The sequence below is a fragment of the Strix aluco genome, chromosome 7 (genome assembly GCF_031877795.1).
Source record: "Strix aluco isolate bStrAlu1 chromosome 7, bStrAlu1.hap1, whole genome shotgun sequence".
In the NCBI taxonomy this organism is placed as follows: domain Eukaryota; kingdom Metazoa; phylum Chordata; class Aves; order Strigiformes; family Strigidae; genus Strix; species Strix aluco.
Window position 1 is genome coordinate 140,508 of NC_133937.1, and position 17,459 is coordinate 157,966.

A 17,459-nucleotide genomic window follows, 5' to 3' on the forward strand; every position below is an offset into this window, starting at 1 on the left:
ATGGCATAAAGACACAGTATTTCCTCTGCAGCCCCTGAACAGAACTGGGGGGTGGAAATACCAGGGGGCAAGGGCTCAGACCCTCTTCTGAACAGCTGGTTGCAGCTTAGGTCACCACTGTCAATGCAAACTGCTAATGGAAGCATTTTGTTTTCTCAAAACCCGCCTGAATCACCATACTTCTCCTTTCTCCTGAAACAGGAAGCACTACTTGTAAAAAACAACCTCTCCGTATTTGGAAGAACTGGCTCCAGAGCTTCCACAGCCCAGGAGTCACGTCCTGCCACAGCCAACACTCATGTGCAGCCTGTGAAACACAAAGGCATCTGGTGAAGGAGAGCTCCTGGCCATGGCACCATGGACACACAGTCGGACAAGACACACAGCCAGTCTCCATGGTGCAGCATCAGCTTGACCCACCCTCCTGGTAGATGCATCAAGCTGACACAAGGGTGGGGAGGCAATGATAAAAGAGGTAAACCTCTGATGCAACATGTAGGAGCAGTGCTGGAAGGAGGACACCAGCTGAGCTACTGCCAGAAAAGGCCTTACATCAGTGTCTGGCGTCACACGTGATGAAGTGTGATGGAAGGCTGCGGGGCTTCTGCTGTTGCATGATGTAAAGACTGGCCAAGGACTTGACGCTGGTGACTTCTTGGGTGAGCTGAGAACCAACTCCAGCCTTAGACCAAGCTGCGTGATCCCACCAACGGGACAATCTCCACATGTTCTTTGCAAGACTCGAGGACTGGGGGGGGGTCATGATGCTCTTCTATTAAAAGAGCAGGCAACTTGGTCTTCAACACTGTGTTGGCCATGCCTGGTGCAACCTGCAATGATGTCCAAGCAGCTGGATCACGGTGTTAGTTACCATTGAGGTCTCCTGGATGGAGCATCATAAAAAAGCCCGTCTGTTAGAGCTTGTACTGGTAATGATAAAAATGTAAGTGCTTGATAAAGGAGGAAGCAGAGCTGGAGCACTGAGGAGGAGTAAATGTTCTTGCCTGGATGACTCAACTGCTTGTGGTCTCAATCCCTGAAATGAGCCTGACTCTGGATGCTACTGTGACACCCAGGAGTGACGGCAGCGAGGGAAGCATATTGCTTAATCCCTTTGGCCTGTCAATTCTTCTACGGATGGATCCTGCCTGCAATCTACAACAGTCCGATGACAATAAACAGTGATGCCCAGGCAGACAAAGGTTGACTTAAAATGTCCAAAAGGCCTTGATAAGCTGCACCATCATTTCCTACCAGGCTCTGCAGAGAGCTAGCTGTCCTGGTTACGTCCTGAAAGGAACAGCAATCAATTGTACAGCTGGGGCCTCCACTCAGCCACAAAAAAAGTCCCTGAAGAATTTCCAAGATGAAGAGGAGACCTCAGACTCTGGCCACTTCAGAGATGGCGTGAATCAGAGTTATCAGGACTGTGGAGAAGGGGTCCTCACCTACCTTCCCATTTCAGCGACTGAGTATCAACCAACAAGGGCAGTCCTGGTGGTAGGAAGACAAGCTCCCACCCTGACTGGCACTGCATTTCCTTTCAGATGCTTGTGAGTATCCCTGTCCTCCTTAAATAAGGAATAGAATCCTACAAGGAAGAAGACAAGATACGTAATTCTCTCCAGTGTTGTGGGAGCTGGTGGGCTAGACTCCACTCCTGGAAGTAACATGGATGACAGGTTTTAGTGTTCAACCTTGCTCTCAGCTGTGTGACCACATCTCAGATAGAGCAGCAGATGCTAACACAGGAGGCCAGGGGCTGTGTAAATGGATGGTAGTTGCTGGTCAAGAAGTTCTCAAAAGTAAAGGACAACTGTAGGCCCAGTCTCCTGCTGGAATACTTCACAAAACAGTGTTTGCAAAGGTTGGTACCAGGAATCCTAGACATCCCTGTCAGATGCTGTTAGAACAGGAAAATGAAAGCTTCAAGAGACATGGCATGAGGTGGGGACAACAACTCACTTCAAAAAACCACTCCTGAAACTTTTCTCTCTCTGTTTTCAGGTGTAGCACAACTCAACAGAGGTGTAAGGGTTATCCACCAGCCGTAAGAGACATCTGGTACTGAAGGGCAGCGAACAGAACCCAACGGTTGCAGGTTAATATTCTTATGGTTTTCCTGAAGATTAAGTTAAAGGATGAGAATGACCAACAAAAAGTACAGTTCACAAAGACCAAACAAAGCAGAGGAGCAAGACTCCACTTAAATAAAGTGAAACAAAACAGAGGACAAAGCACAGTTAGGAGAAAGCTCAAAGTACCCTTTAGTCCCATGTCACTAAAAGGAACTAAAGAAGGATCTACTCTGTTCTGTGCTAAATATCAAAGGGGTTGGGGCATGAATCCCTACAGCACCAAGGGAAGAAAGAAAATATATGTGATTAACCAGTTATCAGGCACATTTATGAACAAAATTACGCATCACCGATAACTGATTCTAGCATATCTACCACTGAAAAGCAACTTTAGATGTAAAACATTATTAAAAGGAGGGAGTACTCCTTGGTAAACCAAGGGCCTCCCTCAGAAAAAGATGAAACAATCAAGACCTACAAATGACCTTAACTTCTGGCTAGCCCTATAAGAGCTCTGATCAACTGCTTACACATGAAAATAAGGCTACACACTGGCTTACAGACAGCATGAAGAACCTAATGGATGTTTAGGATGGCTTTGTTTTTGGTGCCCTAGCTGACAGCAATGACAAAGGAGGTAAGTCTCAGGTGTTCTAGGCTCACACGCACAGTAACAGTGCAAATGCATTTATTAGGCTTACGAACATAGAGCAAGCACTTAAAAATGTGTTGGTGTTGAAATAGTTTATATTAACGAAAATCCTAGCCTCTTAAAATTATGTGTATATGCAATATATATCCTGCCTCTTCACTGGAAAAAAAGTCACTATAGAAATGACTTGGTTTTTGTATGTGCCTAACAATCTGCAGGCAGCGTTCTGAAGAGTCACAGTCTTCGCCAGGTGTGAGGCAGCTGGCGCCCAGCAGCTCTTACATGTGACTTCCACCAAGGTGACTCTCTGAACTAAGAGATGTCAACTCCTGACCCTCACTTGCCTTCTTATTCTGTGCTTATATGCATGCCTCAGCTGAACATTTCCAATCTGCAGGCTGCTAGGTTTCATGAGTGCTTAACTCTTGAAAAACATATTCCAGACGCTAAAAGCTGCTCTTAGCAGCAAACTCCATAGCTGCAGTTATTTCTGTGCTGCTCCTAAAGCGCTGGTAGCAGGATCAGAAAAGCACTCTGCTTGCACAGCACATGTGCTCAACTCAGGGTAAAGCTCCTAGAACATTATCTGTGGTTCTTCAAAGCTAGAAGTACCAGGACAGGTCCCTCCACCAATCTGTAACACGGATCTTAAAAAGCCCAGCAATGCTGATATTTCCTGTAGCAATGTTAACTATACCAAAGAAGGCCTTGCACATCTCATTTTATTGAAAAAGAAACACAGAGGTTATAAACCTAGCAGCAAAACTAGATCTCCTTCTCCCTCTCTCTCTCTGTTCCTGCAGCGTATCTTGTGTACCTGACTTTTAGGTATTACTGGATGAATTTTGATTTCTAAGAATCTAGGAAGTCTGGGTGAGGCCACAATAAATACATAATAAGGGATGCTTATTTAAATAAAGACAAGATGTGAACTTAAAACAAAATAGTCACTTATGATCAATCTTTTGCATGGTTTTCTCATCTTGGAATACTGACGCTGTATTCAGGAATCAGCTTATTCACTGTCTACACAGTGAGACAATTCCCAAGAAAACCAATACTTGTATTACATTTACAACATTAATAGACAAATTTCACACAATTCAAAGGAATGTGTTTGGTTTTTTTAAAGCATTGGGTTGACATGCAAAGCAACATTTCTTGTGATTTCAGTGTTTTCATTGATATGCACAGTTATAAACAGCAATTATTCTTCCTGAGCTGAATTTGGGAACCACAGGAGGGGAAGTCACAGAGAGAAAACGACGGGCTCACCTGTAGATGATGTTGAGCATGCTGTGCTCACAGTCATTGGTGCTGTAAACGCTCAGTTTGTCCAAAAGGTCCAGCAGATGTGTTGAGAAATTGCTATCAAACTTGTTGATAGTCGCTTCGAAGCCAGACGTCAGGTGGAGGCTGTCGGCATGCTCTGCTAAAAGCTATCAAGACAAAGGCAGAGTGGCCCCATGTGTTTGCCGATTCACACTTGCCAAAGAGATGCAATTATTCCTTCCCTATTTCCTACCCTGCTCAGAAATACCGTCATAAAACTTCACAGTCACTCAGCCACTAAAATAAATCTTTCAAAACTGTTGGAAGGTCCTTGGTAGTTAAAAACCTTGCTATGGCTATCTGGGAGAACCCCAGAGTAGATCCCAGTAGAGTTATCCTCAAATCCATGCTGTCATTTCAGTCAGGAGGAAAAGCCAGTGAGGAGAAAGTGAGTGTTGCCTCAGAGAGGCTGTAACCTCTGGAGCACTCTGACTGCCCTGCAGCGTGATGGAGCAGAGCGGGGCTCTCCGTGGGACCGCAGGGCATGCCCAACAACCCGCTTAGTACGCGTGCATCTAGGTACAGAACTATGGGCAAGACAAATATCCCAGGTATGAAAGGGATGGCTTGCAAAGAGTCACACCTGACAGTTTATTGGCTCATCCTTCACAAAATGCTAGTTCTGGAAATAAGAGAGTTTTCCAGTTGCAGAAAGCCTGTATGTGGGTACCCACTGCACAGCTGAAAATACAACTAAGAACTTAAAAACAAGTGCAGGGGCTGCTGTGGGAGACAGGGTCTTCAAAGCAGACTTTGGGAACACCATCAGCACTCCACACTGCCCTCAGAAATGCCCACAATTCCACAAAGGCTCTGCTTTCGGGGCCAAAGGTGCTCTAGAAACTAGGAAGGTCTGTCTGCAAGAGGTAGGGCAGCCAACCCTGACCAGACTGCAGCCCAGGCAGCACCCACAGGGCAAAGGGCTCAGCTGTCCATCCCATGTCCCACCTTGTTAGTCAGCTGCTTCTTCGCAGTCTCTTCAGCACGCTCCTCCTCTGTCGGCGGGCCCAGCATTGTGCCGTGCTCTAAGGTGAGTCGGTCCATCTCATTATCCAGCTTCATGCTCTGGGTGAACCTCTTGGAGGGCAGAGGGTTGGGGAAATGGTTAGACCCCATTTTTTCAATTATGGCAAAGCAGGAGACTGACTCAGTTCTGCTAGCCCTGCAGCTAACTAACTCCCACGAAAGCTAACTCTGAAATTAAATTTACGATGTTAATACACAAAGCTCCCTAAACCCAAAGGAAGGTGGGTTTTTTTAAAGCTATGGGCTCCCTGAGGTGCTGGCTAAAGTGTGCCCACAGAGATCAGTCTCCATGGGCCCAATCACCAGTCCTCGCCTGACCCTCAAAAGAGCATGCTAAAAATTGCAGAGTCCTACAACTTCTGCTGCAGGACTGGCTGAAGAGAGGTAATTCGGTTCATATGAACCTGATCCCAACACTGAAAAAGAAGAGCATAGAGAATTTTGTGGAGGGAGAAGCCACAGAAACAATTTGGGCGAAAGGATGAGGGTCTGAGCAGTCAGGCTCTAAAGTCAGCTGGAGGGACGAACAGAGGCTCTTCCATGTGCATCGAGGACAAGAGGGGCCAAGTTGAAAAAGAGAGACTGTCACAGCTGGCTGGCACCCAAAGCAGCTGGCCGTGGCATGGTCAGTACGGGGAGGCTGTACATACCTGCATGCAGTTTGTGAACATGACACAGACAGACATCAGCTTGGAGAAGATCTTCAGCAGCTCCGGGTTGGTTAGCATGCAGTCCTTCAAGCAGTTATCCAGGAAGCTTGTGTGGTGGCTCAGGACATCATCAATATTAGATGCCTGTGACAGAACAGTACAATAATGAAAAACCAAACCAGGGCTGCTGTGCTGCACCAGACTAAAGCTCTACCCCAGCATCCTGACTCTGACAGTGACCTCTCAGATGTGATCTAGGGCTTGTTGAGACACTTCTCATGTACCTTCCAGCTTTGAGAAACATCCTGAGATGGAGACTGTATTTGTATTACTGCATTCAACAACCCTTCACAAGCTTTTTACCTTTGATTTGTCACATCACCTTCTCAACCAAATTATGCTTGCTTTAATCATCCAAACCCTCCACTGGGCTCAGAATGGAGTTACCTGCTTTCTGAACATGCACTTCCTTTGCTTTTAAAACTGCTTGTCATGCCCACTCCCACCTTCACAATCTCAGTAAAGTCAGCTACAGTAAGTGGAAAGAGAAAAATAAATCAAAGAACCTTAATGTCACTAATTTTACAAGGCTTAAAACATACAGCTTATTTAGAAACATGGTTTAGGAGCACAATAAGGAACTGGGACATGCAGTGTTGCAAGGATTTTTATGATTTTTGTCTAGCTTTGCTACTTCAATGAGCTGTTTCAGTCTTGAGTTTTAAATGATAGATTAAAAACCCCCTCTCACTCGTACACTTATGGGATGTGCTGAACCCGAGAACACAAGAGAAGCTTAGAAAAGAACCATAGGACTAAAATTGCCAAGGTATCCGCCGTGCTCCATCAGGATTGATGCCAGAAAACCCCCACCCCGTAACCTTTTAAACAACCAGTACAGAACGGGGATAAATGGCACTCTCTAATGCAATGAAGATGCTAGTTGTGTTGACAATCATGTCGTGAAGATGAAGATACTAGTTAGATTTTCAGGAAGAAAGCACCTTGACTTCAAGTGGAAATACACAAGAGAGAAGTCTGACAAATAAAAAACCAGCATAAAGCACTACATGAGACCAGTGAGGATCATCCTTTTCCCTCCTAAAATGCAAATGAAATGAAAATCTATCCCAGTCTGTAGGCTATGGAGGTTAAAGAGCCAGTTCTGCATTCTCTGTTTGCAAATAAATGATGTTTGTATTTAAACCAAGGAAGATTTTACCCAGTAGCTGGAGATATGCCATCCCTGGTGAGCAGCTCTTTTAAAGGACTGCATAACAAAGTGGTTGCTGAAACAGCTTCTTTAGCTGGCAGCACTGAGATGTTTGACTCACAGGTGCCCATATCACTACACTGCCTAGAGCCAGACTTTTCCTGCCCCAGCACTGGCAGAGGGCATGCTCCATCTCCCAGAGATTTAAAAGCCTTGAAGGACACCGATGAGGACGGGAGGCAAACATACATTTGGATAACATCTCAAAGACTTTGCTAACTTGCCAAAAAACTTCCTTGGTTTCAAGTGATGACTTGTGTACATATTCACATCACGGGCAGCTTTGAGTTGTTACTACTGCACAATTACCCAGGGAAGCCCTTCGTGTACGGAGCAATGGAAGGAATGCTCTACAAAACGCTGCAGCAGCCCTCAAGGTTTCAGAATGAAGAGGCATATGCTGAAGGCACGGACAAATCTCCTTTCCTCAAAAGTCACTTTATATCTGCTATCTCACAATCTCTGGCAGGCTAAAGAGGCTCACCGATGTTCCATAGTGAGGGAAAAATTCTGCCCACTTGGGCTATCAAAATGATTTGGTCTATAGACATTTCTTGGGAACGGGCTCCTCTGAGAAACAGTACAAACTGGCAAATTCCTTTTGGAACTGAAATAAAAATCCTTCAACACCGCTGTATCTCTGAAGGAGCAGAGAAACTCAATGGCTGAGAGCCAAAGCAGAGAGGGATCTTCAGACAGAAAGTCTTTGCAAAAACTCTGGAGTCAGGAGATGATCTCTGCAGAACAGGGGATGCTGTCAACACAGACCACATACCTACTGCATTTAACAGTCCATTCTGGGACATGTGGAATCAGCAGAGGCTGAAAGGAAGCACTACCTGAAATCAGTATGGAAGAACCCGGGACAGCATAACTTGTTCAAGTGCCTCAATGCAAGTAAAGTAAACTGAGCATTATGATTTGCAAACCTAAACTTACAACAAAATTAAGAAGCAAGTACACTTCTCTCAGATCATCCAGGAGCTTGACACATAACCTCTTCTTGTTCAGAAGTCCTTGCCAAGAATATGCAGAGATGCTCACAATCCTAGACCTGATGCCTCCTGTGAATTCTCCAGGAAAAAGGATGACAGGGTATTAAAAAAGGTTGGTTAGCTGCCCCCAGAACAACTCCCCAGTACACAGCAGAAACTAAGACAGGGTCAGTTGTTGTTGAAGATTCACAAGGCTCATCAGAGAGCTGCCAAGAGAGCTGCTGTGGCTTAATGCAGATTGCAGAAGGAGTGCTGGGCTGTCTGGTACATCAGATAAATGTTTTCCACAGTGTAAGAGGAAAAAGATGTGCAACCCGGAAGCATCTGACCACAGGGTGACTACCAGAGGGAAGAATAATACGGTGATGTACATCTGCCTCCTGTTCCCTCACAGTAGCTGTGGCACCCCAACACCAGCCCCAGCACAGCAGCACCACAGCGGGTACGGAAGCTGAGAAGGACCATGAGGAACGCCATGTCCCTTGGGATAAGGAAAATTACTACAGCCATCACAAAGGTTATGCTGCAAAATAAACAAGCTGGAGGAATAGATGACTGACCATCTGCTCTAATTAAACATAAGCTCAGTGCCTGGCACAGCCCTTGCCTGTGCTGAGTGCCATATGCCAAGACAACCATCACACAAAGCTGAGGGATAGCACTTCCTATGGACCTTTGCAAGTTGTCTCCTGACATGGAGAAGGCAGCAGGTCATATTCCCTCCCTTGGCAAAGCCCTCCAACACTACTCCACCAAACTTCGTACCCTCAAGCACTTTCACAGGCCTTCATGACACACCCTAGCCCATGCAATGCATCCCTGCAGCTTCATGTTACGAAAAGAGCCACAAGACAGCCCTCCCCAGACTGCTGCAAACACTTGAAACTGGAAGAACACAAAAGACCGTATGTTAAGACCACACAGGACCCCATGAAGACATTTGCTACGTAATGTGGAGCGGACGGCCTGTGTCTCTGCCCTTGTTTTAGGCAGCAGTACAGAAGTAACCTAAGATGCCATCTCTACTCTCATTTTCCTCCCACAAAGACTTGTTTGTATGCCAAAAACCTGCAGAAGCCATGCAGGTCCACTGGTGCTGAGAGGTGAGGCAACCAGTGCGCTGGCTCCAGCACATGTTCCTAGGGAACGAAGAAGCTATGGGCTAGGCCCAGGCAGATGGCAAGGAAGACAACGGGTATTTGCTGTGGCTTTCACTAGATCTGCCAGTACTCAGGCATCATCCTTTGCTTGTCCAATGAACTTCCACAGTAACTCTGTATGCCCTGAAAGTCTAGATCTTTACCAGTCAGGTAAAAAGGGAAGGTAGAGAAGGGTTTGCTCTAGACAGACTGAGAATAGCCCTTGACCTGTTGGTGACAGATTTTTTTCCTCTGCTGTCAAGGATGGAACCAACAAATCTGACATGAAAGGAACCAGGTATAAGACGACCTTTATGGGCTTCTTGGACAGCCTGTTCTGAAAGGTAAGCTCTCAATGACTTCTCATTCTTGGTTTAAAACAGGCAGGTGGGACATTAGCTAAGAATGTGTTCCATTGTGAGATAATAAAGGCATCTCACATGCCCATCAGGAGTTAAAAACTGATCCTTGCCGTTTTTGCTAGGGCAAAGAGTTAACGTCTGGAGAAGTCACTGACTTGGACTAGTGAACCAGAAATATTCTGTAACACACTGGAAAATCCCACAGCTCAGATCATTACATCTCTGTGAAAGGAACCGAAATGATGCCCCAGATACCCCCTTGTCAGACAGAAAAACCAGTAGGAAGTGAACTTAGCCTCTCCCAGATACCACCGGAGTGGAAAAGTTCTCCAGCCCTGCCCACCTGCAGTAGGAATACACATGTGGAACAGCCACCTGAATAAGGAAGGCCCTGTTATGTAACAGACAGTCCTAACATGCCAGTCCTTGGCAGCTTCATGGAAGAGAAAGCACATCCTTCACTTTCAAGAGCACTGTAAGTCAGCCACGGAATCAACTGAATATGACTGGACTGGTTTATGACCTTTTCACCCTGCATCCTTCTTCCTTTTTCATCGTTTTCCTTCTTCTGTGCATGGCAATGTTCAGCAGAACACCACCTTTACATAACAGGGTGCAGAGTATGAGCTAGGCATAGATAGGAGGACGAAGCAGAGGAAAGGGATATACGACTAATAAAGCAGAAAGGTGATGCAGAACAGCAGCACTCTGCAGTGTGATAAGAACAACAGTTCCCAGATACTTTAGTGCCTCCAGCAGAACATTTAACAGACACCTGCAGTAACTGACATTAAGCATTTTTTCCCTGTATTAAATTTGTTAAGACTTCTGTTCCAACTTCTCTCAAGCACACACACTCACCAACTTCAGGTTCTTCTCAAGAATGTGCCATGTTGGCTCCATCACTTCAAACATCATGTAATACTGGATATTCTGTACAAAATTCAGCATCCGCTGCCGCAGTGTGAAAGCACCAGCAAACCTAGGGGAGAAATCACACCCACACAACTTAAGAGCTAGCAAATGCCATGGAGAACTATCACCAGGCTTGCACAGTCAAGCAGAGCTAAATATTTCTGTCCTAGCAAATTCACTGCTGCAACGTGAGAGGGATTATAAAGTTAACGCAAATCATCTCTGACTGTTTTCCACATATTCAAATGGCTTTCCCTCAATTACTAGAGTCAGAGTTTTGAACTTGTAGACTGGACAATTACTTTGAATATTTGCTTATATTCAACTAAAATTTTAATACTAAATATTAAAGCAATTTTACCAGCATAACTATCAAGTGAGAAGTGAGACATGCATTCGCTAGCAGGGCAAAATTTAACAAGATAAACGGTTCACGTCTCTTTCCAGCCTTACTTGTTAAATGAACACTTAAAAATATTCTATGCCTTGCATCAGTATGTTCAGGGGATCCAAATATTTAATCAGATCACCTGCTACCTAGGGTATTTAATGCAATTTCATCTTAAAAATAGAATAGTGGGATTATATAGAGGTTCTTTCAGTGTTGATTTATGCAGGCTCTGTGATGGCAAACTAAGAACTGACTTCAGCAAACTCGGAGAGGTCACCGGAGAGGTGGGGGGTGGCCACCCCAGGGGTTTTCAACCACGGCTGCCCTGTCCCCTGCTGATCACAGTTGTGCTGTGAGCTGGAGGTTGGACTGGAGACCCTCACAGCTCTCTTACCCTAACACCTCTACAATTACAGGAGAACCAGAGCTACAGTCATGTTGGCTGAGGTCAGCCGAGGTTACCTTGTCACAAGAAAGTGTCACTGGCAAGGCAGAAGGTACCACCTCGCAGTGCTGGGGTCTGCCTCACCCTCCAAACAGGCACCTCCAGCACCTGGAGTGCAGACCCAAAGATGAAAACTTACCCTCACAGATGGAACAAGATAGAATGATTTCCCGGGAAAACACCCCACCAATTTTACCTTATCTCCAGTTTGTATCACACCAAACCCCCAAATATTAGCTAAGCTGTGTGAAGGTCACGAGTCCTTGCCAGAAGAGGAGGATGTTCCTTTTAAAGGACTGGGGTCCTTACTAATCTTCCTGATGCTAAAGCAGCGGCCAAGACGGTATGTGCACAGGTGTCCTCTGCTGTAACTGTTCAGAGTATAATGAGCTAACCCTAAAGGCCACCTCTTCCTTTTCAAAACTTCATGCCAACAGAGGAATGAGCCAAGCAGCTCAAAGATTATTGAACACACACTTCCTATTGAAACCCAAATTGTTGTATTTTGACCTCTCTCAGCCTGTAAGAAATTCGTAAGGATCTTTTTCACATCAAAATGATCTGATCCATGTCCCGACATATCTAACTAGCAAGAAGGAAAAACAAAACTTCACATTTGATCCAGCAGAAAACAAGGCCATACCACTTAGCTGAATGCAGGGAGAATTGTTTGGCTGTCTTATTGCTGATCCAAACGTTGCACAACTGTCTTTCCACGTGCTTGCAATAGAACATGTGTCTGAAAAGCATCTGGTATCTTGTCAGTGCTTTCCTGAAAAGAAAGGAGAAACCCATCCAGATTAAGCCCTGTTCTGATTGACAGACTAAGCTGTGAAGGCTGAGGCTGCTCAAAGGCAAAGAGACTTTACACAATATGTTCCTTACGCCTTCAGACGCACACAGATCCGCACTGAAACAATTTGAACCAAAGGAAAAAAGTCACATTTGTAACCATCCCAAAGAATTTCTCTCCAAGGAGTCCCTCCTCCATATTTCCTACCAGCGGGTACATCTCCAGCCTCCTTCTTCAATTCCCTCGAGCTACCTGCAGAAAGGTCACTCCACAGACGCTGGACGGAAGGCTGAATGCCTGCGGTCATCTACCCACTGCACTAAGGCTGCTATGATCACCAAAACAATTCACCAGCATTCTCCAAAAAGATGAAGAAAAGCCTGTAACCAAGCTACAGGCAGCATTACCCCACTAGCGATGCACTGTCAGAAGCAGATGGGGATGCTTATTTATAGCTTCAGGGACTGGATTCAGGTCTGCATTCAGACACTTCAGTGTAGGTGTCTACTGAGCTCCAGTCGATACAGTTTATGAAACCTTACCAAATAGTATTTTCACTTCCATGGCTACCATCAGAGATAATACACTCAATTTGAAAAAAAAAAAGAGTAATAATTTCAAAAGCATCATGTCATTAGAAAAGTCCCACTGTGTTAACTGATTTTTTAAAGGGGAAATTAAGGAACAAACTAATTGTTGGCATTTAACAATTCAACGTCTGTCACCCCGTTCATGTAGCACTGCTTGTCCCATTTGCCCTGGCTCACAGTAGCAGGTCTGCCAGTGTTTCTTCAGGGAAACAGGGGGCAAATCCCTGCAGAAAAATGAACCATTCAGTCCCTCATAACTCAATTAAATGCAAAAGAGCTTGCTCTAGTGATTCTAGCAACAGCCTGTATCCTTCTAGTTTGCAACCAGGGATACCAGAAAGTACATTTTTTTCTGCTCTCCACATTTGAGAAATGCTTCATTCTTGCATGGAAACTCTTGTGAGAGTTCATATTCTCAGGGGAGATACTTCAGAAAGCCATGGACAAATGAAAACTGGGTGGCCAGTCACAAGTAAAACCAGGGACCAGGCTGAGAAAGCATCCTTTGACCTATGTCTTTCCACCATTTAAAATGAAAGCTTGACTTTCCAAACATGCCTTAGACACGGTCTAGCTGGGCTCTGCTGAAGAGACAATCCATATTTCATAGCCTACAAGCGGAGCAAGCAGGGCTCAGCAACCCCAAAGCATTCCCTGCTAGTCAGCAATTTATAACATCCCTTTAAAGATACAGGCTTTCCAGTATTCTGCTGGGTGGAAACATGCTTCAACCCCATGCAAAAGCTTCTGCCTTTTTTTCCTTCAGTGAATTGATACTTTACCTGTTTATAATAAGGGATAGAGGCCACTTAACAATGTAGTCAAAGGAAAATGCTTCCAGACCGCTGAGAGTGAGCTCTGTGGGATCTGCACTGATAATGGCCTTCTCCTGTTTCGTTTCTATGGCCAGTACTCTCAAGAGCTGTGTAATGAGGTCATGTGGCATCAAGTCAATCTATAAAAGAAGAGCAGGAAAGAAATGAAGCCACAGGATACTCACAACTACTGCGTAGCAACGGACGTGTGGCAGAAGTGCAAATTATCAGAGTCGCCCTCAAGTCACCAGACCACCTAGGAAGCAATAGTGAGTGGTCAGATTGGGATGGTACAGCAGCAGACACCGGAGCAGCATTGCTGTAGCATTTAACAACCAGCATACAACATACTCCTCCATTGATCACTCTGCCTTGCCTCAGCCTCTGTAAGTCTATTCAGATCTCACACTCCCCAGGCACAGCCCCTGTGCTGCTTCACATCTGTAAAACACACAATCATTCACAGGCAGGACTTCTAATCGGGTATTTTCTTGTACTCCAAAGCAAGCACCCAAGCTGAGAATAAGCATGAGAGACACACTACTGCTTCTACCTCATCCTGAGGCCACCCAAAAGCACCTTCTCTGTGCTCAAACACCAGCAAGAAAATGCAGTCCACGGTGGGTGCTTCCAATTGCTAATCTGGATGAAAGAGGACTTAACCCAGAGAAGGTCTGCAGGACAGCCTCAATTCTCTTTTCCTCCACTGTACATTCAGCAGGTTCTTACAGGCACACAGAACTTCCCAAATCATGGCAGGCCTTTGCTCAGATTCAATTATCTTCTGCTTACATACATTCTTACCTTTAAATCATCCTTGAAAGGATCTGTGTTGGCTGTGCTCATTCGCAGGGCTAATTCAAGCAGAGCCTCTAGCCTCGTAGTTACTATGTCATCTACAGGCTTTTTAAGTTCCTCTTCTGTGAGATCCATGAAGTGAACAAAAAAGTCCCCTTGATCCATCAGGAAGTAGTGTTTTATAGATCTGCTTAAGAAAATGGAGGGACAATTATGTTTTTTAAAGCCTAAATTAATCCATATTAAAGGAACAAAAGCAATCAATTTAGCCAGCCTGCTGGGTTTGATCACAAAATGTTCCTCTTCATACACTACACACAGCCATAAATAACCCATTTGGAGACTAGTCTTTTATGCATGTCCCCTCCTCCCTTCCACCTCAGTCAGGATGCTTTTGTGCAGTCAGATCAGGGCTGCTGCTGTTCCTTTTTCCCTTGAAAAATGAACCTTAGGAAAAAAAAAATGCACTAGACTGCTGGGTGAAGGCTCATACTGCTATCCTGAACACACCCCAACCTCCACAGTGTGCATACCCATCCAAGAGGCAGTTGCCAATTCAGAGCAGAATCTTGGACTCCTTTGAATGAACAAGTATCTGTGCTGATTTTTTAAGTACTCCAGGTACTTGCGTTGACTTCTGCTATACTAGGATGCATAAACTTTAATTTTCACTTGGCACCAAGGACAGTTCACTGCTGTGGGCCAGGAACTTGGAAATCGCTCAGAGGAGAGTCTGAGAATTAATTTAGCACCTGGCCAAAGATCACACATGGTAACTGCAGTTTCAAGAGCAAAAATGGGACCAGCACAGCCTTAACACAATGTGGGTGCAGACTCCTGATCACTATCAACTTGGGATGATGCTCAGCCCCTCTGTTTCCCTGACTGTCATTACTGTCTTGAACCAAGAAAACTCCCCCAGTCATGAGGAGGTCATGACAGTGTCAGCAGTTAACTGAGGACACAGCAGGTAGGGGAGTGAGATACTTACTGCTGACACACCCTAGAGTGCAAACCCAAATAAAAACCTGACCTAATGCTGGCGACAATCCCACTTCAAGCAGGAGGTTCAACTAGAGACCTGCCAAGGTTGTTGGTCCCTTCCAACCAACATTTCTGGGATGGTAGAGAGAGAGAGTCAGTACTCCCACTTAACTGAGGGTTATCTGTCACAGATCCCTGGGGTTTGATCACAACCATCCCACTTCAGCCCTCAAAGCGCACACGTGCACTGGAAGCTCAGTAGCTTCCTCCTCAACCAGCTGCACTTGCACCCCAGCAGATTACCTACACACAGGACAGCTGCAGAATGATCTAGCAGAGAGCCTGTTTTGAAGATGAGGAGGTCACAGACATCAACCCCAGCTGGAGAGGCTGAGCAACACCTTAAACTGAAACTATGCTGTGACAGATGGGCCCAGCAGAGGACATGCACCACCAGAGCTTTGGAGGCCAGTGTCTTTTGAATAGTCCTGTTAAGCTTGGAAGGATGACAGTTGTTAGCAAGGCTAGGAAGAGTCTTCATAACAACTGACAGGTTTCAGACAGCTCTTATAACCTTTCACAAAACATGTTCTCTGGTGGTTTTCACAGGGCAGGAAGGCACGTATCAGTTTCAAATGAGTGAACTCTTCAGGTCTTCCTACAACCTCTCTCAGCTGGAACTGTAGTGTTCCCAGACCTGAAGCAGACACCTTTGCTGCAGCTACAACTTTTTCAGACCTAGCAAAAAGCAGGACCAAAGCAATCCCACCTCACCCGCTAGGCACATTCACTTCAGTTGCTATTACTGCCCCAGCTTATGTCTCCCAATCCGCAACCTCTTGTGCAAGTCACTTGGCAGCTTTGTCCCAGGAAGCTCAGGCCATTTCCTTTCACACCGTGTCACTGGTTTGAAGTGGCACCTCTGGTACCAGGTCTCAGCCCAATTACAAACTATCTTACAACCAGCTATCAATTGCAATTTCCTATTTGTTGCTGCCTTGGTCTTCTGAACAGTTAAGATTCCTGTTTTCACTGTTTTCTGAGGATAGTAGTAAACTAAAAGCTTGATTCACATAAGAAAGCCACAGTTTGCATGCTAGAATGCACTTGCATTTGCTATTGGCTGAATGTGTTGCAAGAATCAAAATACAGGTTATTAAAATGAACTTTAAAAAAGGATAATGTTAAGAAAAACCCTGTATTGGAACTTGGGGCTAATACACTCAGTCTATTCCAACTACCTATGTTTGCATGAACAATAACCATGGCATATATTTGGTGAGATGCTTATTATCAAACTATTTCTTATTCACATTAAACTCTTCTTGATCATACCAGATGGTGGTGGGAGTGACATGCAGCCATGGGAGAAGTTATGAGAGAGGTGGAGGATGTCCATACTTGAGGGCGGATTTTGGGACTGGGCTAGAAAAAGCCACGACTGCCCTGACCTAGTTTTGGCAACAGCCTTCCAATGAAGTTGGACTAGAGATGCCCAGACATCCTCCCCACCCAACATTTCTATGATTTTACACTTCTTTTTTCATCAGGAAAAAAAACGCATCTTAGTTTTTCAGGTCAACCTTTCTAATAAAAGTAGAGATAACACATTAATAAACCCGAAGAAAAGAGAGATAACGTCAAAAACTTAGCTTCACTGTCAGAACCGATCTATTTAACGTGCATTTAGTAATCAAACCTTAGGTGAGCCACCAGCTCTTTCTCCTCCATTAGGAAATCCAGAAGAACTTTGCTAGCATAGTTATATGCTTTTTCTATTTGTTCCACATATGCTCTCTCTTTTAAAGTATAGATGACCTCTTTAGCCACAGGGCAGGTAACATCACGTCCACATTCTCGCACGACATTTAAATATTTCCCTAGAAGCAAAAAGAAAGAATGACCCATGTACATCCAACAGGGAAACTTTCAGACCAGTTCCTTCAAGAAGAAGATACGCTATGAAATGTTTACACTATGTTCTACTGAAGGCTGGAAAGGATTTATACACCTTTCAAAAGATGATACAGAATTTTAAATTAGGCCCCTAGTATCATGTTTAAGGAGAGATGTAGAAATGGCTTTGTTTCCCAGTGGTGGCAAAACATCTCTGCAGATAGCCAGAAACTTTGAAGATCTGGTGCTGCACTTCAGAAGTAGCTTTTGGAAGGGTTTGTACTCAGGGAAGAGAACAGCGGTAGCCATCAGCTTGCATGCTTCA

The 17,459-nt window shown here is 45.0% G+C and overlaps 1 protein-coding gene across 8 annotated transcripts in view; it reads right to left on the reverse strand.

Moving 5' to 3' along the window:
- Positions 1–17,459, reverse strand: part of TUBGCP2 (tubulin gamma complex component 2) — a 38,424-nt gene that overhangs the window by 2,804 nt on the left and 18,161 nt on the right. For 5 of the 8 annotated variants that reach the window (XM_074830121.1, XM_074830118.1, XM_074830124.1 and 2 more), the window contains exons 10-17: positions 16,938–17,118; positions 14,261–14,444; positions 13,424–13,596; positions 11,902–12,030; positions 10,369–10,489; positions 5,739–5,882; positions 5,011–5,139; positions 4,006–4,169 (exon numbers count right to left, since the gene is read on the reverse strand). In XM_074830121.1, coding sequence (XP_074686222.1) covers positions 4,006–4,169; positions 5,011–5,139; positions 5,739–5,882; positions 10,369–10,489; positions 11,902–12,030; positions 13,424–13,596; positions 14,261–14,444; positions 16,938–17,118 — 1,225 coding nt within the window. Of the gene's footprint in view, positions 1–3; positions 884–4,005; positions 4,170–5,010; positions 5,140–5,738; positions 5,883–10,368; positions 10,490–11,901; positions 12,031–13,423; positions 13,597–14,260; positions 14,445–16,937; positions 17,119–17,459 lie in introns of those variants that run through there. The other 3 variants (XM_074830122.1, XM_074830120.1, XM_074830127.1) reach the window with 2 other exon arrangements.